This window comes from Atractosteus spatula, chromosome 25 (assembly GCF_055471065.1).
Source record: "Atractosteus spatula isolate fAtrSpa1 chromosome 25, fAtrSpa1.hap1, whole genome shotgun sequence".
In the NCBI taxonomy this organism is placed as follows: domain Eukaryota; kingdom Metazoa; phylum Chordata; class Actinopteri; order Semionotiformes; family Lepisosteidae; genus Atractosteus; species Atractosteus spatula.
The window spans coordinates 144352-167929 of NC_142730.1; the positions used below are offsets into that span (position 1 = coordinate 144352).

A 23578-nucleotide genomic window follows, 5' to 3' on the forward strand; every position below is an offset into this window, starting at 1 on the left:
AGGACCAAAGGGTAGATTTCAGTCTCAAATGATCTCTAAATTTCTTAGTTTAACAATCTGCCTGCTTAACTGGTGGCACTGACAAGTCTTTAGAAACTGGTGACTCAGTGGTGACCTGTAACATCTGCTTGACTGGTGCACCCCAAAACTAGGCTGGAAGAGACCCCGACTGTGAGATCAGGGGGACCTGTCTTGCCTGATGGATATTCTCTGTGTGCAGGAGGCTGAGAGCCACAAGACTGTCTAAATGAAGTGGACTGTTTACAGTCCGTTGTGTCCCAGCACTTTGGAAATCCCAGTTACAGACCAGGCTTGAAACACTGATATCCAGACTGTAGGTTTCCACCTGCACTCAGAGGGGACACCTGTGCTGCTTGAGCCACTTGGGAATCCTTCTATTTATGCTAACATTACTTGTTGAAACTTTTGGACAGAGTAAGAGCTGGTTTTTGGTTACTCTAGAGCAGGGAACCTCACTCTGATTGCACCAGGAAATGTCCCGCTGTATAGAGCCAATAAAATCCACTGTATCAATCCTGGATGTCATTGTAAATGCCAATTTGCTCTCAGTGTAGAAAAGAAAGAAATGAGAACGTTTTTGCAAGCCGTTGATCATCAATCAATGTTAAGTGCTCTTGCATTTCTTTTTATTTCAACCATTCAATTTAATCATCACTTATCAAGGTGCTATATAGTTTTGCATGATTCAACAGGGAAAAATGAGCAGCAATGAATTGTTCTGAGCAAGTTATACAAGATAATATAAATTTCTAGTAGGAAGAATCACAGGCATGGTGCTCATTCTGTGTCACAATAAATATATAAGTTTCTGTTCTTTTAACAAGGCCAGGAACAAGGACAAATCTTCCTACCTTGTAAAGTGACTATAAGCGTATGTGTGTGTTTTGCTGTATTAAGCAGCTTTGTGCCATCTAACAACTCCAGACCACTACTCAGCTCTCCATGATTTCCAGGACAAAGGGAACATCAAGGATCCATTTTCACTTTGCAACTCTTATCTTCCTGGAGCTAAAGAAATGCTATGGCATCAACAGATGACACAGGCTGGGAGAAATATTTTCTCTTGGAAAATGCCCACATTCCTAAAGATCTTTCCACAAAGTTACTGGTTATCATTGAGGTGAACAGCATTGTTTCTAATGTGGGGACTAGATGAACTCCATATCAATGAGGATCAATTCACCCAGAAAAACATTTTATTCCACCCACTGAAGATTCATTCAAAATCAAGTCTTCAAAAGGGATCTTTGCCTATTTCTTTTTTATTTTGTTTGTAAATGCCAGTTGTTTTCTGTTAACTACCTCCCCATCAGGAACTGCCATCACTTCCTACTGCCACATGCTTCCCAGTGATTAGTTCTGTACCACACAGGAGAATGAGGTTCTCTCTTCCGATATGCCCACTTGTTCTTCATGCACCTGACAGGAGATACAGCAGCAATCAGAGTTAACACATCATGTGGGCTTTAGAAGGACTGCACCCTGATACATGTAAACCAATTGTAAATTTCAATGTCACTGACACAAGCTCTGAACAGTGTAGCCCTATATAGTTAAAACCAGGAGTTTTAATTACACAGGAATACTGAATACTTACAGTATAGTTACAGAGTTTTAATAAAACCAAGACTACTCAACCCCTAGGCCTTCCAAAGCACCCATTCCAGCAATTTTGTACCTCCAGCTCCTTAATTACTGTATTGATTTGCTGATTAACAGTTAAATATTTAAGGAACTAGTTGGAGCAAAATTCAGGAATCTATGGGCTGGTCTCTGTGATTTAGGACTTAGTGTTCAATGGACAGGGGTACCCAATCCCACACTCCACTGTTAGTTTATGTTCCAGCCAAGCTCTTGACTTATTTGTACTATCTAGTTGTTTGATTGGAACCTTTGCATGTTTTTTTTCTTTGTTGTTCTACTCAAAAGTTGGACATTTCAAGTTACTTATACATCACTAGTTAAAAGGCATCCTCCAAGGTGTTTAGGAACTGAAAACAAGGAGTTCAAATTAACCCTATAGTTAAGTCCATTGAGAGTTTGGTAACTGACAGAGTTGGGATGGAATGAACACCAGCAGGTCTTGGGGACCCTGGGCTCTCACCAGGAGCTGCAGGGCTGGGGACTTGTTGGTTTAGCTGGGGGCTCTGATCCTCTCAGAGAGCCAACGACTGTTAAAGTGAACTGGAGCCTTGTCATTCGGACCATCCTGGTCTCAGCCGAGCACAACAATCCTCTTTCTGTGACATCGCTTGCCTGCTGTTCTATTGCACTGTGCACTCCTGACCACTAGATGGTGAAACCACTGCAATTAAAGACATTTTTAGTAAAAAAACACTACTACTACTACAAAGAAGAAAATCCAATCCAGGCCCTGAATAATTCTCCAATATTTCTGGTTTTCAGCCAGTATGTAAAGAGCATGCTCATTCTTGAATAGTTAGTTAAAAACCCACCTATTTCTAACTGCTTTTTCCAGGACAGGGTTGCAGGGGAGCTGAAGCCAGCCCTGACAAGCAACAGGCACAAAGCAGGGTGGAGTCTGGACAGGACGCCAGTCAATCGCAGGACACACAGACACACACACTCAAACCCGTTAGCATGTCTTTAGACTGTGTGAGAAGAAAAGAACATTCAGAGGAAACACATATCAACGCACAGAGAACATGAAACTCCACACAGGCAGCACCCCAGGGCCCCAGCACTGCAAAGCAGCAATGTTACAATATGATAGCACTCAAGTGAAAATTCGATCCTGAACTTCTTCATGTCCAGGGCTGGAGAGCCCTTAATCAATCATGACCTCCATACGTATGGAAGTTCACTTCACGAAAAAAAAGGCAGAAGCCTCTAGTGAATGGGCAGCATGTCGAGTGAACAGAGAGTTGCAACTTTCTTGGGGTTCTCAATCATAAACTGGGAGACCCCCACAGCTTCAGTCCAAGGCAAGCTCCCACTTACTCATTCTAACCCTTGATTGACTTACTACTTGGATTCATCTGAACTGATAGTTTTCAGCTCTTCAGTGTGTTGGGGGTCACTGTTCAACTGTGGCATTTCATTAGTATAATAAAATCCCAACGTTTTAGTTACAATTCCAACTTCATTTAAATAATTAAGCCCAGAGGCAATGTGTAATTAAGCCAGCAGCAGTGTGCCTCCCCAGGACTAGGACTGGGAACCCCAGTCATATCAACAGCAGACCCCTGGGGTTCACGGAGACAGGACAGGCTCCTACAGCTGGCCCTAGTAGTACACTAGCACACTGCCATGGCGTCATTTCCGCCCACCTGTCTTTTCTGACTTTCAGGATAACAAAATGTAACAGCGATTTTAAGAGAAAAGTCAAAATACTGAAAAAATGTGGCTGTAATGCCTTCAGATCATAAAGCAAAGATATCAGATTTAGGGCAGATTGAGGTTTACAGGATAATTTCTTCAGTTATGGAGAAAAAAATTAAAATCCTCCTATGTTCCAAACGGAACAGAAAGCTTCCAATTTGCAGTCAGGAGTGAACAAAAAACTAAAGGGTCGGAATTTTTCGCATCCTCACTGTTCCCCGGACAGTTGAGTCCAGACGTGGGAGAAAACGTCCGAGTTGGCGGCGCAGGTGTTGAGCAGGACTCGGAGGAGGGGCTGGGCCTGGTGTCCGGTCCTCCCTGCTGCTCCGCCGGAGGGGTTCGCTGACGTCATACACCCCTCCGACTCCCTGCGAGCAGTTGGAAATCAAGGTGATCCACAGGCACGGCGGGATACAGTTCGCATCGTGTTTTGCTTTCGTCTGTTTCTTGGATTTTACTTTTCCTCTGAATCCATCGCTTTTCAAAAGAGCGGCCTTAATTTTAGTTACCTTTCTTATTTTTTTACTGAATTCAGACAAGAAAAAGACCCTTACCATCTCTCTCTCCGATGTTTACCTCAGCCCGTTGCTGGTACTTTCTGCACGCAGTTGAGACGGGATTACTGGAACTTCGCAACTGAAGACGGTTTCGACGTTGATGTGGCTTCAAGTCCGCCTACTCGTCGATACTGATTGTAGCTGCTTTACAGTATAACTGCGCTCTTCTAAGTGGATTTATTATTATGAAAGGGATTTTTTTTCTAGCCTGAAAAGAATACACCTGTAGCGGTATTAGAAAACACAAAAGGTAAGTTTTACACTCATCATCTTAAGGCGAAACCTCGAATTTCACCTCATCTTTTTAAGCTGATAGGACTTCAGATTTTTGGAAGCTTGTTGATTCTGGCGATGTAATTTTTTTTTCTGGTGTTGCGTTTTCCGAGACGTGGGGGGTAAATAGGGGCTAGGGGTAAATAATTAAACCTGTGACAAACTAGGTTTATTGTGTTTTTGTAAGGTTGCAGTGAATATTACATTATGAAAGTATAAACCGAACTCTTCTTTCTCTCTTTGTAAGCCAAGTGTGCAGTTTCGGGGTGCGACACTATGACCCTCGCTTGCTAACAAATTCAAACGCCCTTCTGTTTAATGACCTTCCGTGTTTAACTCCTTGTGCTCTGCACGCGTTCGGCCTAGCTGGCACTTGTCACATTTCTTTCACCTTTTCTGTTTGTGTTTTGCACTTTGCAGGTCAGATATAGAAACCGAAGAACGGTACGGACCCGACGTAAGCCTCCGGTGGACGAGATTTACAGTAAATCCCTTTTATTTGCGAGTGGGGATCGTTGGATACTAAGTTCAGTTGAGTGGATTATTAACTTGTTCCCGAGATGACAGAGAAGGAAGGTGAGTGCACTGACTGAGTAGCTCTCTCGCTTTTTTTCCAAAGCATCAGGCCGTCTGGCACGAGTTTAAAAATTAACCGAAAAATTGCTAAATTTGCAGCGAGCGCCGTGCTGCGCCACGAAGAGCGCGAGCCTCGTCTGTCACGAGAGGCACCTGTCGCGCGCTCTCCGCGTGGTTCGGGGGTTTAGTGGAGCGAAGTGGAACAACCCCAAGTTTCTACCAAACCCCTAAACTTCTGTGTAACTGGCATGCCCGCGGAAGACAGGCTCGGTGGCCGCACTGTCGCTTCTCGGTGGTATTGGCTATTCGCCCAGACAAATATTGCCAAACACATGAGACGCTTGTCAGTTGTTGCTTGTCATGTGTCTCAGTGCTAGTAAATATCCCCGTTTGTCCAGGCAGTCAGTGTCGTTTGAGTTGAGTTGTTCACAGATAGAAAAGCTCAGATTGTAGGACAGTTTTATACTCAGTGACCTGTTTATTACTTCTTTAATAACGTGTTTATAATTTCTTCAATACTAACCATGTTGTGGCTGGGTTTCGCTATTAGCGGTGAACTTTGTTCTCTGAGGTGATTGATGCTTGTGGTCATTTCTCAAAATTGAAATGACATTTTCATTTTCAAGGCCTCTAGGTCAACAGGACACCCTAATCTCCTTGCTGTCCCTCAGCCCAGACACGAAAACATTAAGTTTGACTTTATTAAATGTGTATAAATATGAAACACATCTGGTCTGTCAGAAGCAAGTTCAGGCATGGAAAGAAACGGGCATCTTTTCGTTTATTATTACGTATCGGGTTCGGAAGGTTTGCTAGACTGTATTTGGGGTGTAACAGTCAGTGAAGTGAATTTTTCACTGGAGCACGAAGCTGTGATGCCGAGACCAGCTGAGTGTCTGTGATCCATATTCCAGCTGTGAGCAGTGCCTCTCGCAGTGGCTTGTACAGCTCCTCTGTCTATCGCAAGTGTCTCTCGTGGCTCTTAACTGACTGGGCAAGAGGCGACAGCTGTCGGATCAGGAAGGTTTGGGAGGACCCAAACGAAGGCGATTGGGGTGCCGAGGCGATTGGGGCGACTGTCCTACTCCGCTTGGTCAGTTGAGCAATAGAGGCTCCATTCTCGACTTTTCCTGGCAGCAGTGGACCTGTTACGCCAGCACTGACCCTCCCTGTACTTTGTGTTCTGTTCCCCAAGATGTTTCGCTCTGTGAAACACAAAGCATTAGTCAGCTGAAGCGTTAATGAGCTGCGCTGTTCTTGAGACCCTCTTCAGGCTCTTTTGCACAGCTGGGAGCTGGGGTGTGCTTGCAGCAAGTGGCTGGGTTGTGTGTATAGTAACTGTGCTGCAGTGACCAGTGCAGCTCTCCCTGCTCCTGCTAGGATTCAGTCTGGGGGCACACTCTGGGCCACTCCCTAGGTACTGGGCAACTCTGCCCCGCTGAAAGTCTTCAGATTCTCCAGAATCTGCTCCAGAATCTGCTGGATTAAGAGAGGGGTGATTGTGTTCTGCAACTGTCCCAGTTCCGTGCTGGAGGATTAAATAGTGTGTAATTCAAGTTGCAAATACAATGCGTGTCAATAAAAAAGCTGTGACACATTAAAGAAGCATCTGCACAAAACATGTTTCTCTGGTGCGCATGTTCCATGGAGGAGGGAAGCAATATAGTGTTAGACAATTCTCAGAAGCCCATGACTTGAAGGGTTAGGATCAGGTGTTCACAGAACGTACAAATCCACACAACAGTCAGTTACGTTTAGTGTCAGTAACTCATGGGTATATCAGAGTTCTAAAACAGTACAAGTACCAGGTAATGGTGATGAGTCATCATGTGTTTAAATTGCAAACTGCTATTGCATTATGACTTTGGTAGCATGTAGTGGAGGGTATTGTTATTCTTTGTTAATTTCCAGCTGTTAAAAGACAAGAGTTGGTTTTATGGTACAACAGATAAGATAAAAGACTCAAGTTAAGAACTGAACACCTCTGTTAATTGTCAGTTTACAATGAGGAGAAGGAATTCATACTGTTCTCCCTGTTTTATGGAAACTCTATCCCATTTAGTTTCAGGAATGGAGAAATATTGCAGTCCAATATTAACAGATATTACCTCAAAACTTTTAACATGATCACTCTTAATAGGAGGATACCACATTTATTCTATTCCTTTTCCATATGTCCTTTTTATTTATTCAGAAAAGACTAGGATGTTTTAACATGTAGCAAGACGAATAAGTCTAAAGTTGTTTTATAAGTTAAAGGTGCATAACTCTGTTAAAATTATTGCTGATGAATAACTTGAGGATGGCAATGGACTTTTACCGTCTAAAGTTTCTAAGAGGAGGAACAACAGTGTCTCCAGTCCAGTCAGGTGTGTCAGTGTGTGAATTCAGAGTGAGTGTGAGAGGAGAGGGACAGCAGTGTGTCTTGCAGTGTCTCCAGTCCAGTCAGTGTATGTTGGTGAATTTAGGTCTGGTTGTTAGAAGAGAAGGACTGTAGTGGTTCCTGGCAAAGAGACATGTCACTTCAAGTTTGGGGTATTACTGTACACCCATTTCAGTCTTCTGTTTAACTGTAGGGGTAAAAGGAAAAGGCATAATAGGAAAAAGTGATCTTTTGAATAACATCTCCACTTGACATTTGTCTATATACAACTTTGCTGATAGGCAAGAAGTACCCAGCACCTGATGCAGACTTCATATACAAAAGCTGAGTGTCAGGAAAAGATTGTCAAATGTATTTAAATCCACAGTAGATCAGAGTCACCTCCAACCTCTTCACAAAGATTTTAAGCAGTAAGACCCTGATTTTAAGCTATTCTTATTCATCACAGAAATAAATTAGAAATTGTTGACAATACTTTACCAATATTTTGCCAATTAGTAAAATTTTCAAATAGATTGTTAAATTATTTACTAACAGAAAATACCTTTTACTCCCAGTGAGGTACACTGAATGTGTACCATGCCATTAAATTGCTTGAGTTTTGAACATATTTTTTTTTCTCAATTTTCCTGTTTTAATGAGTAACCTAATTAAACCTCTGTAGCATGCAGCATTTTGGTATTGTGTGCAGTTTTGGTATTGGCACAGAACATTTCAGTTACAGTACATACAGTTATTGCAACAGAAACAGGAACTGCCTCTTCTTTGGAAACGGTTCCCAGGCTGTTCAGTATCATGATTGTGGCATGTTGATCCTGCAGTGTTCACTAAAAACTCCATATTGTACTCCTGGGAAAATCATTTTTTATGTCATCTTTGTCTTTAACCCCTCCAACCCCATTAATAAAAATATGAGAATAAATGATGAGAAGACAAATTATACTGATTTTACTATGTTTTGCGTGAATTGACTAAACTGTAATTTAATTAACCTTCACACTGACCCACAAACACACACATATTGAGTCAGCATTTGTGTCATAATGCTGACTAAGTAATTCATCCTTTTTTGGAAAAAAATGTTGATTGTAAAAAAAAACCATGATGACAACTCAATAAACCATTCTGACTTCCAAAGCAAATTGTCAGCTTATTTAAGATGAATATATTTTGTATTTTATATACAATTTTATATATATATATGCTTGGTCTAATCTTAGGTTTTTCACGTTGTGAGCAATGCAGATTCAACTAGGATAGAGAGTAGTCTTCATGTTCTGAGAAAATCACTGCCTGCAACTCTCTGAGCAGGAAAATGAATGTTGTAACAAGTGTTAAAAAGGTGTATTTAATCATTTAGTTTTTCATCAGACAGAAAATTTCTGCAGTGAGATGGATATAAATTGGAGGAAAAAAATAACAAACCTGTGTAATTGATGCACAAAGAGAATTGAATAATTGAGTACCTTGCATTGCTTAAAATCCATTTACATGTACTGTAAATTCAGCACTTCACCTTACTCCGCTCTTGGTACATGTGCTTTTGAACATTTAGCAGTCTTCAGACTTAGAAAAAAATGGGTATTTGAGAGCATAAAGAATCTGAGTCTGGCTTTGTAATGGAGAACCTTTAAATGGAGCAGCACTGAAACTATTCCAGTGTCGCATTCCAGAGTGACTCTGCTTCAGGCGGTGTCAGTGGAGCCCTGTCTGGACAATAGCAGCTCTTGTTCTGCAGTCTAGGCAAACAGCAGAGTGTCGCGAAGCCGTTCGGAGAAGCTGACGGGTGAGCTGGGACCAGCCGAGGAAGTTTGCTTAGGAAAGAAGAAAATGGAGTAGGTCTGCCAAACAAATGTGCTCTTTCTTCTTCTCCTTCACAAAATCGAGAACTCTCCAGAACAAACAACACATTAGTCACCTATGTTTCATGCAGAGGAGGGAGATTAACTGGGAGCAGCAAATTGTTCAGACTGAGTTTTGCACTTTTAATTCATCTTGTCTCAAGATCTGATGAATTAATTTCATGTGTCCATTTCCCTGTTTTGTCTAGACTTTATAGATTTGATCATGAGGATAAATAATGGATTGTTTTCCCATTTTTTTTTATTTAAAATATTCTTAAGCTTGAATCCAGTTGAAGAGACAGAACAAATTTGTAAGAAAGGCATGGGGCTCAGGGTGGGAAAGATAGACACATTGTACCTGGAAAATGCATTGCCTCTCATGATTTTATGAAGTGACAGATCTGGACATAACTTCCATTCGGACCACGTTTGTTTAAACAGGAATAACATGGGATGTTTTGGGATTGTCTTCAGATGTACATCAGGCTGTAGAAGTGCAGATAAACACTTGGCAGTTTTTTTACAAAAAGATTCACACCAGTTGCTGTACCTGACTTGCAAGTCTCTATATCTTTTTTTACTCATCCCCAAGATATACAGTGTCTCTAGAGGCTCCCCTGAGGCCAGCACACGTGCTGCGGTGTGCAAATAGGACAGATCCCATGGCCTTTGGAGTTCCCATCATTGTCATTATCCTTAAAAGGCTACTCTAAACCATGCAGATCCAGTTTAATGTAGGCAACATTGCCACACACTGGTGTGAGACACAACACCAAGCAATAAAGAGGATCTCCAGCACTTCTCAGAAGAGTTCAAAAGCCAGGGGAGGGCTATGGGGGAAGGCCAGTCAGTTCTGCTGCTTCATCTGCACAGGCTGTAATTCTGCAACAGAGCAGCTCCATTGTCTGCTCAAGGGACAAAACCAGCTGGTGAAAGTTGAGAGAATCCTGAGTCGCAAAGGCGTGAGAGAACCTCCCCTTGCCCTCTCTCAGTTCCAGACCGATTAAGGAAACTGAAATGGTACCAAAATTATCAATCTCAAACCACAGCCCTAGGATACAGCCTGGAGGTTTCTAGAGGGAGGATGTCTGGCTCAGATCAGTGTGAGGTACATTGCCTGTTTTTGTCTTAACCAAACTTTTAACTTACTTGTCTGGCCAAGTAGTAATAAAGACCAAGAAAATGGTTTACCTTGTTTTACAAGGTTTCATAGCAGCAGGTCTCCCAAGTCAACGTGTTGACCTTCCTGTCCGTATGGACTGCACTCCTGCACACCTCCTCTGTATCTTCTGTCTTAGTGATGTAACAAGTTATCTGTCTGACGCTTATGCTTGTGCTGTGAAAAAAGGAAGGTACATTGAGATTGTGCTTGAAGGGAGGGACATAGGACATTGTAACAATGATTGCAAAGTAATGCTCTACATAAGGAAGAGGGTGGTAGTGTGTAACAATACTGTACAAAGGCCTGAGGCCTTTGCTTGTATTCTGAAGAAGAGATGGACATCATTGTGCTGTTACAATTAAAGAGTAAATAGTTGATTTCCTGGATGTACAGACACATGCTATATAATAACTAAAATATATGTGGGGCTGTGAAGAAAATGTTTAAAAATACCTACAGTATTTATGTTTAACATAAACCATAAAAGTATACGTTAAATGCAAGCAGGTGACATTCTGATTTTAACACCGAGAACACTGCCTGTCCAGAACAGGTTTTCAAATGAGTTTCCACCCATTCGTTTTCTAAGAACTTTTTCACCTCGCGGTCATGGTGGAGCCAGAGCCTATCCCAGGACAGGATACACCCTGAACAGGATGCCAATCCACAACAGGGCTCACACAGACCGAGACACCTACTCACACCAGGGCATATTTTCCCAGAATCCAGTTAACCCACCGGCATGTTTTTGGACTGTGGAAGGAAGGCAGAGCACCTGGAGAAAACCCACAAAAAACACAGAGAGAACATACAGACTCCACATAGATAGGATTCCAGGTCCAGAATTGAACCCAGGTCCACAGCACTGCAAGACCGATGTGTCACCACTCCACCTCTGCTGAGTTCCCATTAAGTCTTTTTTGTGTGTTGGGTTTGACTGTCAGCCTGATCCCTACTCCCACAACCCTTTGTGGGGAAAAAATACCTCCTGTCCTCAGTTTTAAATCCACTAACCCCATGATTCCCAGCTTCCACTGCCCACTGGTTTTCATGTCCCTGTTGAAAAACTTCCATTGGGATGAGTGTTTAATAACATTTGAGATTCTAGGCTCTTTGTCTCAAGCATCCAAAGTGTTTTCTGCACACTGAAAAGAATTACTTCTTTAACCCCTAAACTAGGGCAGCACGGTATCTCAGCAGTCAGCAGCTATGGGGCTTCAATTCCTGGGGTGCTACTATATCTGTATAAAGTCTAGATGTTCTCTCCGTGTTCATGTGGGTTGAAAGAAATACTGGTGGGTTAATTGTCTTCTGGGAAAAGTGGCCCTGGTGTGAGTGTGTGTATCTGTCCTGTGATGGACTGGTGTCCTGTCCAGGGTGTACCCTGCCTTCTGCCCATTGCTTGCTGGGATGGGCTCTGGCTCCGACACTAAATTGGAAGAAGAAGTTAGAAAATGGATAGATGGTGCTCTTAACCTACTGTATTGAGGTCGCTGCTACGTTAAGAGGAATTGTACCTTTCTTCACTCACAAGAAAATCTCTAGTCCAGTCCCAAATTCCCCAACCTCATGTGACCCGTCTTCTGTCTCGTGTCCTCTGTGCAGGTGGCCCTGGGATGCGCTGCCTGACCCCCGCCAAAATCACCGCCCTCACCCTGAGCATCCTGCTGCTGCTGGGGGGGATCACAGCTGCCGTCTGGGCTGTTGGTAAGGGCAGCGCCCGCTTGCACCACACACACAGAGGCACCTCACCTCCCGGCAGTGCAAAACCAGAACCCAGTCGGTCCGTCAGCCTCCTCCTTTTACATAGCCCTGTTGTCAGTGCAATATATCAACCCAGAAGGAACAAAATTGACTTGGAAACATTTCTATTTGAAAGCTGCAAGTCCCATCTATAAATCCTTTAATAACTGTAAGAGTGCTGCATAATATTTAATATAGTGCTAGGTAAGAGCTGACTCCAGCTGGTTAAAATCTGCATGGTTATTCACACAGGTCAAATTCTTCTTATGCAAATGAATATTTATTCATATTTATGCATCTAAGTGTATGTTTCTGATCATGTGCTAGCCAGCTCTTAGCCAACAATTTTTACACAACATATTATCTTTTTTATTTTTGATTGTGTTTTTTCCCTTATGTGACATTATTTTAAAATCCAGTCATTCAGCTTTGCTGTGTTTTTGATGGATTTAATCTCACACAGCCTTGAGAAATGTTCTTCTACAATATACGATTGAAAATACCTATGGACACAATTGTTAAATACAGAAACGAGCACTATCCCATGTTTTAATAAATTAATTTTACTTATAAAGGGCTACAGAAGAGGTTTCTGCACAAGTTTGATCAGGGGTGTGTAAGAATTCAGGTTTTTGCCCTTGTGATACCATACTTTAAAGCTTAAATATTTAGTACCTGTTGTTTAATGCAGGGCTGTCCTGTCCTGGTCCTGGAGGGCCAGTCAATGTGCACAACATTTTTCAGGTTTCTTTAAAGAAACAGCACCTGAAAAGCTGCTAAAAAGAAATCAAACCTCCCCTGATTTAATGTATTAAGCTTCGGATCCATTTACGCATGTTCTGTGCTGGTTGTTTTTGTTCTGATTAGAAATGTCTCCTTCCACTCTCACTGTCTTGTAGAGAGAATCTTACAGATGAGAAAAAGCAAAAATCAGGGCCCAGCAATTAAATTTATTCCAAAATACTCCCGCATGCATTATGGATGTTTATTGTCCAAAGCAAAAATAATCAAAGTAAATGAGTGTGAAATGGAAAGGACAAAAGTAATTCAAGTCGTTTTCCATTTTTTTTTATTCCCAAACTGAATGTGACCAAAGCCAGCTGCAGATCCAACACTGTTTTTGCTGTTTTTGCAGTGACTTTTCTGATGAAGACAGAAGATCCAAGGTTGTATGATGGTAGGCACACAAAAACTGTTCCTTTTCATTACCCACTTGGACTGTATTTCTTTAATATGTGAACTTGTGCCTGTGCAAAACAAACAGCACTCACTGCTGTGTGCACGCTCTCTCCCCACCCCCACACCAGTCCAGATCAATCCGGCTGACCTGCGTCTCTCCGTGTTCGATCGCTCCGATGGCCGCTGGAAATTTGTCTGCTCCTCCAGCTCAGATGAGCTCGTGGCCAGGATAAGCTGTGAAGAGATGGGGTTCATCAGGTAACCCCTCAGTCTTGCTCTCTTCCCTCAGCTCAGAGTGCTGGCATTCACAGACATACTGCACTTCTGCACACATTAGGATCTGCAGCAACTGTTACCTTCCAACTACCAGAGAAATTGTGTATTTTCACCTTGTTAAAGCAGTTTTATATTCATATGCATCCTGTTGGTCTTTTATGTCATTTTTACATAATTGTGTGCATTAGCAGATCTTAATTTTAAAATTTTAAAAAAGTCCTTTGCTGGTCAAATATTTTCTGAAGTTAATTTAATTTAATTTCTGTACCCCTCTTTCCCCTCCCATGCTTTCTCTAGGTCCCTTGGTTATTCCGTGCATCCGTTCAGCTCTGTCTCGGGCAACACTTCAGAAGGATTCTTCTGCGTGGATGAGAAACAGCTGGAGTTTGGGAAAAAAATCAAGGAGGTCCTCTCTGCCTGGTAAGGAAACCTTGGTCAGAATGTAGCTCACACTCAAACAGGCTTTGTCAAATTATAGGGCTCATCATCAAAGGCTGAGTTTGTCAGGAGCTTCCAATTGTTGTTGTTTTTTTTACTATGAATAACCAAAAAATGTACTTTGTGTTTCTTAGTCACTAGGGTCTTCACACAGTGCAGAACTTATTTAATTCATGTTAACACTGTTATGAGTAAATAGCCCATAATAAGATCTGTCTGTTACCGATCTGTCACTCTAGGCTTCTGCCAAAGAGGAAGATCACTTGGTTGTAGCCATAGATGGCCATAGGCTCAGTAGCAGTCACTGGCCAGCAGGGGTCGCCTTTGTTGACAACATGGCTCAGCAGATAGCTTTGGGCGCATATGGACACTGTCACACTGTCACAAAATGGTCTGTGTTTGCTCCACTTTACAAAATTAATTGGGTCTCATGGGTGCTTCCAAAGCAGGGGTGTAAAACTGAGATATGTTGGCTAAATCCTACTGAAATCCTATGGAATAATGTGCAATGGACAGCTCATTAAGCCATTTGTTCAGTGGGCATGTTTGAAGATGGATTGCTTTGCAAGCTGCTCATGTTCAATCGTCAAAAAGAAGAAAACTACTGCTGTGTCTATATCCTGGCCACAGCCTTCAAACCTCCTCCTGTCGTGAGCGTGCCATGCCCCTGACCCGAGACTGGCTGGCCAGGCCGACCCTCCAGCATTCCACCCTGTTTGTTTTTCTGGGGTGAATCTAATGCCCCTGCCACCCTCCCCTCGCTCTCCTCCTGTTATCACTAGCGCCGATAAACTTGTTCTTTTTCTCCATGCTGTTGGACTTTGGCCCGGGTTAACATGCAGCTGCAAGCTGAATGTAAAATCAGCCTAAAACAAACACCTGAATTAATCTGTCCTGGCCATGCGCTCTGACAGATTTTAAATGAGGATCATCTGGATTCATACACCAAAACAAAGGAATTACTCCATTTATGTTTTGTCCCTGAACTTCAAATGAAGTCCAGCTAGAACTCCACTAACACAGAAGCACTAGAACGCTGCTTCTTGATTCTGTTTTCCAGATCTGCACTTCTGCTCACGTAGCACCTTCCAAAACGAGCAAAAATTGTTCTTTTGAGCTGTTTGTATGTTCTGGAATGCACAAAAGTACTAGCAACCTTCAAAATAATCCTAAAATGGAAGGCCAGATCTGAGTCCAAGTGTTTGTCTGATAAATTGAGGATGGTTCTTGGTCACCTCTCGCATTTTATAAAAATGCCCAGCAAGGCATTGCCTCAGGATGTTAGATGTCCTGATGTGACTCTTTCTAAAAGCACATTCAACAGACGGTTACATCACCCTCTGTGGTTCTGCTTAGTGAACGGAGTCCAGGGCTGTATAGGGTGTCTGATCTCGGTCTCGTGTTTCCGCAGTGACTGCGAGAATGGTCGGATCCTCAGTGTCAATTGTCAAGGTAAGTGTCCGCCCCCTCTAACCTAAAATATAGTTTTAAGACACTCTGCACCCTGGTCCCAACTGAGTCAGTGCTAGAAGTGCTGTTGGTCCTGGTAGGTAATATTATGCAGTGAGATATTTGTTTCCATCCTATTGTTTCTTGTGGGAAAAAAAAGTGTCTTCAGTCCATGCATAACGTATCTCTTAATCGGCTAAACTTTAGCAATATTTGCCATTTTAAACTGGCATTTGCATTGCACTGGTCTTCCTACAGCTTGTTTATTGAGTCATCTTGCAGTTGTAGTGAACACAGATACACGAGTACACGTGTGAAATATGTATTGGGAAATATTATTTATGGAAGTGATCTATGAGTGTATTCCAGGAAGTTGCTTCCCCCCACCATCTGTTTATTGAATCTTCCATTGTTCTTCGTTGTGATTCCTCCCCTCCCTCTCCAATTCCTTCCACCTTCTCCACTCTGTCCCTCCCCTTCCTCCCCATGCCCCCGTGCCCAGACTGCGGGCGTCGGAAGCTGTCGGTGGACCGGATCGTGGGCGGGGAGGACTCCAGCCTGGGGAAGTGGCCCTGGCAGGTCAGCCTGCGCTATGACGGCAGCCACCTGTGTGGGGGGTCCATCATCTCCAACCGCTGGATCGTCACGGCAGCGCACTGCTTCCCTGAGTCAGTACGCCCCGCCGCCTGCCACAGACCGCCCTTCTGCTTCTGCCACGCAGCCCTGAGGGTGATGCTCAGCTGCCTTTGACCCTCAGCCCCTGGACTTTGTGTTGTGCCTTGGAGACTCAAACAGGGACAAGGGAACTGCTAAGACCGGGCTCCTAAGTCTCCATGTGTGCAGCAGATCAGTGGGTCTTGTAGTGCTGCTACGAATTGATAAGTCTTGGCTGAACTAATTTACCTCTCTGCCCCAGGCCTTGTGCTGCTACTGATTTAATCAGGGTACAATCATTGCATCCAAAAGGGGAACCTGAAGCCCAGAGCCGACAGCCTTTTACCTTACTTCTATCTGCTGCCTTCGGTTCATTAGTACTGACAAAACCTTTGGATGTGAGGAAAATGTGCATAGAAAGAATGTGAAAAGAATAGAGGGAATGAATTATTGATGAGCAATTGTGCAGTAAAATTACAGGAACATTTACAAATTTGAGTGGAGGAATGGCTACTTGTGAGTCACCTGATCTGCATCTGAACCTTTTAACTCTCTTCTCGGTATCCTTATCCCTCCTCACCCCTCATCCCAGCCCATGCTGACCTCTTTGCCACCCGTCTTTGGCTTTCCAGGCTGATCCCAAGCTCTCCCCTCTCTTCCAGGAGGAACCGCCTCCTCGACAGGTGGCAGGTGTTCATGGGCTCCATCCACATGAGTTCCCGGGGGCTGGTCCAGTCCATCCAGACTGTCGTCTACCACTCGGGGTACCAGCCCTTCATCGACCCCAACGTTGATGACAACAGCAACGACATCGCTGTCATCGCCCTTTCCGTGCCTCTGACCTTCTCGGGTAACTAGCTGTCAAAGTCTGTGTTGGCTCGTTCTACATTATTTTACTAAGTGGTGTGATGAAATAAGTGCCAAACTGGGGCAAATCGAATAATTTAAATATCCTCTACAAATAAAGGGTTGTAAAGAAGCCCAAGAGCATTATGGAGTGTGTGACTCACCCCAAACAACGTGAACTAACTCTCTTATCTCCTATAACACTATTGCACTGTCTTCTCTTGGTAATGTTTATGTTCCTTGTTGTATTGGACTGTGCCACAAAACTAATTTCCCCCAGAGGATAATAAATCTTGAACCGAATTGAAATGTTGTACTGCTGTGTCTTTGGAGCTCATTTTCTTCTTGAAGGGTCCTTCAGGAACTAGCTGGACAAGATCCTTCGATCAACTTCAGGCAGACAAGACGTACCAAATGACTCTTCAGCTGTGTTATGTTTTAAGGAACTTAATTGATTAATTGAATTCAACAATTGCTAAATTTAAGCAGTTGAAGTATTTCTTTGTTCTTAAGAAGCCATAGATTTAAAGAGACGTAGATAACCTACTGGACAGCATCCCTTAGGGACCAGAGCTGGCATCTCTGCACTCATCCAAATCCTCTGAACATCTTAAAATCAATGAGCTTCACGCAGAAGATGACATAGCATCATCACTGTGTATTTCAGCAATATCAGCCAGTGCACTGCAAGTGCAAGACAGATACGTTACAAGAGAACGATGGGACTGTGGACAGAATATTATATATAGTATCTTTCCTAACTAATTTGTAAAAAGATTTTCATGCCCTGAGCATAATCAAGGCAGACTTATCTACATGGTCATCTTTACAAGTTTCACCTTTTCAATGTTAAAAAAATAAACAGGAACATCTATAAAATTTGCTCTCCTGCCCTAATAATTTCTGTATCTGATTTCAAACAGTTCTACCAGTTTCTGCAAAAATAGTTTATTTCTTTTTGTTCATTTTTATGGTTTCTGAATAGTACATGTACTTGTCTTTTTTTAGGCTGTTGTGTTTGCTAAAAGTGCAGCAGAATTATAAATTGTGACCTGCGGCTTGTAGCTGTTTCAGGATCTCACCTGATTAGCAGAGGAAAAAAACAGAGAAGACACTGAAGACTAATGCCAGCTTGGCAGTAAAAAAGAAAAAGAAAAGCCCCTTAGTAATGCAGCTATCAGATTTCAGGTCAATCTTTGGAACAAAGACTTCTTTTTTTACCTTGCAGAGGCTGCATAATTTGTGTGGTTCCACCTGCTGTCTAAGACCACAATTACAAGGACAGTGATTTCTTAAAAGGTCTTTGGGAGGGTTTTGCAATAATTCATTCATGACAGCAGTTCCCCTCCTCTTAGTAAGAGACCAAGATCAGTATCACTTGGTATTCATGTTTAGTATTTGGAAAATGAAGCCTAAACAAACTCCTGTGATGGGTTCTGAGAGTCTCCACAGCTGGGCCAGTTTATTAGCTCGAGAGATTGTGTCTTTACTCCACTGCCTCAGTTGCAGAACATTTTAGAAATTATTGTTGCCAACTATGTTGTTCATAACTATCCTGCAAATTAAGAGTTTCCATGCTCTCTAGTGTAAAAGCTGTTTCAAAAAGCAATGTTTCAGAAGTATTCTTTTTCAAAGTGTTTATGGCGCACACGCAGAACTCTTGCAGTCTCTAAGCCTTTGCTTTCACCTGCAGTTGCAAAGAGCCCATAGTATAATATTTAAAAAATTATTTGCACACATCTTAGTATATTTAACTTTTTTGCCTGTTCTCCCTCCCTAGACTACATTCAGCCGGTGTGTCTGCCAGCTCTCAGTCAGTCTCTGATTGATGGGAAAGTCTGCATGGTTACGGGCTGGGGCAACATCAAATACTACGGTAAGCGGCAAGGTCCAACATGCACCAGTGTGGGTGTCGTGTTCCCTCAGTGCGCTTGCACCAGCTCCCTGTGGGGTTCAGAGCAGAACTGAAACTGTCGGAGCTCCTTCTCAAAGAGCTTCAACAGCTTAGCTTGTGGCTGCTGTACATCCCGCTTCTCTGCATGCCTACACTGTCGCTTGGACTCTGCCTTCATTCTGTTCCCAAAAGGAGGATCTATTGAAATCTGGATTTCTCTTCTGTCGCTCCCAGACTGTGGAGTGATCTCCCAGTCAGTACCAGATCACCCTTTTATATTCCTGATTTTAATCCCATTTAATTTGCTGTATTGATTGATGTATGTCTTCCTTAATTGTTTGAATTTACAGCCCCTTAGGATGATCTGCCATGATGTAATCTACTTTATATAGTGTACTATTACTTCACCTTACAGAATGCAGGACTGTATAGTATCATATATGCCCACAGATATCATCTAACACTCTGCAACTCACTGAAGCTCAGCAGATGTGAGCCTGGTCAGTACCTGGAAGGAGACTCTTGGGAAAGCTAAAGTTGCTGCTGGAAGAGGTGTTAGTGGGGCCAGTAGGGGGCGCTCACCCTGCAGTCTGTGGGTCCTAATGCCCCAGTATAGTGACGGGGAAACTACACTGTAAAAGGGCACTGTCCTTCAGATAAGACCTAAAACTGAGGTCCTGATTCTTTGTGGTCCCTAAAAATCCCAGGGTGTTTCTCAAAAAGAGTAGGGGTGTTACCCTGGCGTCCTGGCCAAATTTCCCCTGGCCTTTCCCAATCATGGCCCCAGAATAATCCCCATCTCTGAACTGGCTTCATCACTCTGTTCTCCCTGGTGGTGGTGGAGGGAATCCCGACTACCTGTAAAGTGCTTTGGGTTGAGTGTCCAGAAAAGTGTTATATAAATGTAAGGAATTATTACTGCTGATAGGATTGGCTTACTGAATATGCCGAGCCATAGCGTGCCCCTCCCACTGAGTCCTGTGTCTCATGGCAGTGTGGGAGGGTGACAGATGTGGGAATAGTCAGGTTGAGGTGGTGCTGGAAGCATGAATAGTTCAATGATTTGGACAGCAGCAGTTCGCAAACCAGGAAACTCGATCAATCGCCAAAGATTGTCCACAAGATCTCCCTTTCACCACCCCCCCCCTCCCCCCCAAATAAAATAGAAATGAACATATTTCATGACAAAATTGGAAAACCCAAATCCTCTCGCTCAGTAACAGGAGCCAACTTTCACGCCATCCTTATTCTCCAGGCCAGCCGTCTGACATCCTGCAGGAAGCCAGCATACCGGTCATCAGCGACAGCACCTGTAACAGTGAGGATTACTACAGCAACCAGATCACCAGCAGCATGTTCTGCGCGGGATTCTCCGAAGGCGGAATTGATGCCTGCCAGGTATGTGGTGTAGCCATTTTATCGTAGCATATCCCAGGTGCCCATGACAGAGTGGAGCTGCTCACTGCTTGCTTACGAAGACCCCTTCTGGCCATACGTGGTATAGCAGTCTCTGTAGTTAAAACCACATCTACGATCCCGCTTGCCAGGAATTATCTCTTTAGCAAAAGTGTCTGGCTGAAAAGCTGAGGTTTTGAATCCTCATTCCAGAAGGACCGTTTTAATCACTCACCCCTCATCTCACTCCTGATACATCTTCACTCATGTGAAGTTTGTTGTGAACAGCAGAGTCAGTGGTACAAACTAGTGATGACTGTATAACTGGAGGAGTTTAATAATCAAGATCTTAGCCTTACTGGCCAGGAAAGGCCACAGCATGTGTCCCTGAGTTGGAAAAACACAAAGAAGTTCTCTAGCGGGTGATCAGCTTGTCCAATGTGCAAGTCAGAAGAATTAAAAACCCTGATGCCCGACCGAGGAAGCAGACTTATGAGCGTAAAACTCAAGAAATGTCTATACATAGAGTGTCTCATGGGTCTGGAATAAAGGCAGCCACTCTTCCAGACTTGGAGTGCTGTCTGTTTTGAGTTTTATGTCCTCCCTGTGTTAGCTTGGGTTTCCTCCAGATGCTCCAGTTTTCTTCCACAGCCTGAAGACAGGTTGCTGATAGGTTAATTGGCTTCTGGGAAAATTGGCCCTGGTGTACTATAAGTATGTACACATCTGGGTGTGCCCTGCAGTGGACTGGCTTCTTGTGCAGGGTGTACCCTTCCTTGTGCCTGTTGCTTGCTGGGATAGGCTCCAGCTCCCCCGTGACCATAAATTGGACAAAGTGCTTAGAAAATGGATGGATCACAGGATGCGTAAATGTGGCACTGTGTGGCTCCGCAGGGGGACAGCGGAGGGCCGTTCGTGTGTGAGGACTCCATATCCAAGACCAGCAGGTGGCGTCTGTGTGGGGTAGTGAGCTGGGGTACAGGCTGCGCCCTGCCCCAGAAACCAGGTGTCTATACCAAGGTCACCCACTTCCTGCCCTGGATCTCAACTGCCATGAGGGTGAGAGAACATTTTACTATAATTATTCATATGTCAATATTTATTTTCAGATTTTCTGGGCACCCTAATCATTGGCATGTAATGGTATGCATTTACAGTAAAGTAAAACACACAAGGTGCATATTGTACTGTAACTTTGGTTTCTGAAATTACTTTGTAATACTGCTGCTGCTGCTATGAGAGCAGCGATCCCAAGTTATAAGGGGAGTCCAAGTGCCGGGCGGAGCAGGAGGAGGTAGGCGGCACATCACAGGTAGACAGAGACGAGGGACAATGTGGGAATCCACAAACGAGGCAAGCCAGCACAGTTCACTACCAAGGAAAGGACTCAAGAGCAAAGCCCAGGGAAAATCCAAGGGCAAGTCCAAAGTGAAGTGAGGTCAAACGAAGCAAGGGTCAGAATCCAGAACAGAATCGAAGCAAGAAACACGTCTCTTCTGATTCAGACCAAACGTTAAGACTGAGATAGATCTTCAATAGTCTTGAGCACAGGTGGAACACACCTCCAGCCTCAGCATGTAGTCACGTCAACCAGCTGATGAGTACAGTTGCCGTAATAGTTAGGGATTGCAATTATTAAAGTTAAAATTGTTACAACATATAGTATGTGCTACATGCAAAAACTGCTGAAGAAACCCTGTCTTGAAGAGTTAAACACTGTGTGTAATGCATTTACATCTTAGATGTATTAATTTGGCAGACACTCAAGATCTACTTGAATTAGAATACTGGCTTTACCACTAGCCGTCTTTCCCATGTGACCAAGTATTTGATTAGAAATAGTTTTGCAGCCCTGAATTGGATAAAGTGGGTAGAAGGTGGATGGAATTGCTTTATTGTAACTGCTAATTTTACCCTGCAGCAAAACTGATTCAAAATTGCTACTGCAATACGCAGGTACCCGGAAAGTACTTGGGCTTCTCATTGTCCACTCCATTTTGATCATACAGTAGCTCTGTGCAGAACCTGTGTATTGTCCTTGGACTTTTCCCAGCTTCCCAGACTTTTTCTGTGTGACCACTTCATTTCTGTTGCGCATGTTTCAAATTGACGGTGTGCTGGATACGGGTCAGTCCCGCAGCTTTCAAGGGGTTGTCAACCCCCCAGGCATATTGTTTTGGGGGGCGGGGGGGGGGGGGGGGTTATGAATAATTTGACCTTACTGCTCAGTATAAGAGGAGGCTATGCAAAATTCAGTCCCACTGTCACCAGCAGGGGTTTGAGTGCATACTGGAACAGACACTATTTTACATCATATATGCATGTGTTGTGTATATATATATAACAGCCAATCCCAGTTATTGTTGTGACAGCAGCTGTGCGGATGTACAACAGTTTTTGCAATAGTCACACCTCCACACACCCCCATTAGGTCTCTTCATTTCCTCATTCCCTCATGCTTTGCTGTCTCTTTGCAGACCTATGACCAGAAGCCGGGAGTGTACAGCATGGGCTAGCCGTCCTCAACCCTGTTCAACAAAAGACCTCTTCCCGTTTTCACGGCAGGGACATCGAACTGACAGAATTGCCCTATCCCTGCCCTGTCCTCTCCATCCCCATCTCTTCAGCCTCATCCACCTGCCACCCCCACTCTAATCACCTGGAGTTTCAGCCCTCAGTTGCTGACTGGCCAACAGACAATTGGAGGAAATGGCTGGGGTCTGACCCCCACAAATGAGAGGATGCTGTGGTTAATTTTAATTGCAGTTTTTATCTGTTGAAGCTATTCTTAACCCTGAACTAGGTCCCCATATTTCATCATTTGTGATCACTACGATCACATTGTAGCAATGGAATCGATTCTGAAGCCAAAAGGTGCTAGAAGGAGGGGAGTCATTTGAAGGTGACACATGAATCTCCATTAGCCTACAAAACAGTAATGTGTCCTAACAAGCCAGTCACACCCTTTTGTTTATTTAGTAGGTGTTTGCTTTGCCATAAAGCTAATCCCATTAATGGAGGAGTGTCTGTAGACTGTATTCTTGTATTATTTTTCCATCCTTAACTATTTAGACTTATAAATATTGATAGTGATACTATGAGATGTTGTGATGTGAAGGTTTGAGAAAAGAGTTCTCAAAGCGAATGCCAGATCATGCACATGGGGAAGCTATTTAATGTTGCACAATGGTGAAAAGCCGTAAAATCAAGGTCTTGAACTCGTGAAATGCAAAAATATGTCCCCCCATTGACTAATTTGCTCTCACTACATCGAGGTAATTTTTTTCTTTTTTTTAGTGTTTCCCGTGCTAAATTTCTACTCCTTGCGGCATTTTGAGAACTTGTACAACAGTTGTATTTTAAGGGAAAAGTTGCTCATTGCAAGCAATAAAAAGACAACTTAAGGAGAGGTGTAGGCAATGCATTAGAGTACACACTACAAAAAGTGTGGACAATACAAATTGCTTTAAATTATTGCTCATAGCTCTACTGAGCTTTTTTTAATAAAATTATTCTGTAAATCGCTTTTAATCTCAGCGCTTACCT

General features: G+C 43.3%; 1 protein-coding gene across 1 annotated transcript; it reads left to right on the plus strand.

Annotated features, from left to right (window-relative positions):
- The first annotated feature begins 4516 nt into the window (after positions 1-4516).
- On the plus strand, positions 4517-23555 carry hpn (hepsin). Its single transcript, XM_088904910.1, has 12 exons — positions 4517-4769; positions 11764-11865; positions 13037-13078; positions 13209-13338; positions 13654-13776; positions 15206-15246; positions 15746-15911; positions 16560-16747; positions 18524-18619; positions 19893-20035; positions 20927-21091; positions 22510-23555. Exons 1-12 carry the CDS (start codon positions 4754-4756, stop codon positions 22546-22548), a joined length of 1251 nt encoding a protein of 416 aa, XP_088761036.1. The 5' UTR covers positions 4517-4753; the 3' UTR covers positions 22549-23555.
- The last annotated feature ends 23 nt before the right edge of the window (positions 23556-23578 follow it).

What these genes read in the sequence shown, in the direction of transcription:
- hpn (XM_088904910.1), top strand. An exon ending in CGTGCCTCTGACCTTCTCGG is followed by an intron (nt 16,748 to 18,523) that starts GTAACTAGCTGT and finishes CTCCCTCCCTAG; the next exon opens with ACTACATTCAGCCGGTGTGT. An exon ending in GGGCAACATCAAATACTACG is followed by an intron (nt 18,620 to 19,892) that starts GTAAGCGGCAAG and finishes CTTATTCTCCAG; the next exon opens with GCCAGCCGTCTGACATCCTG.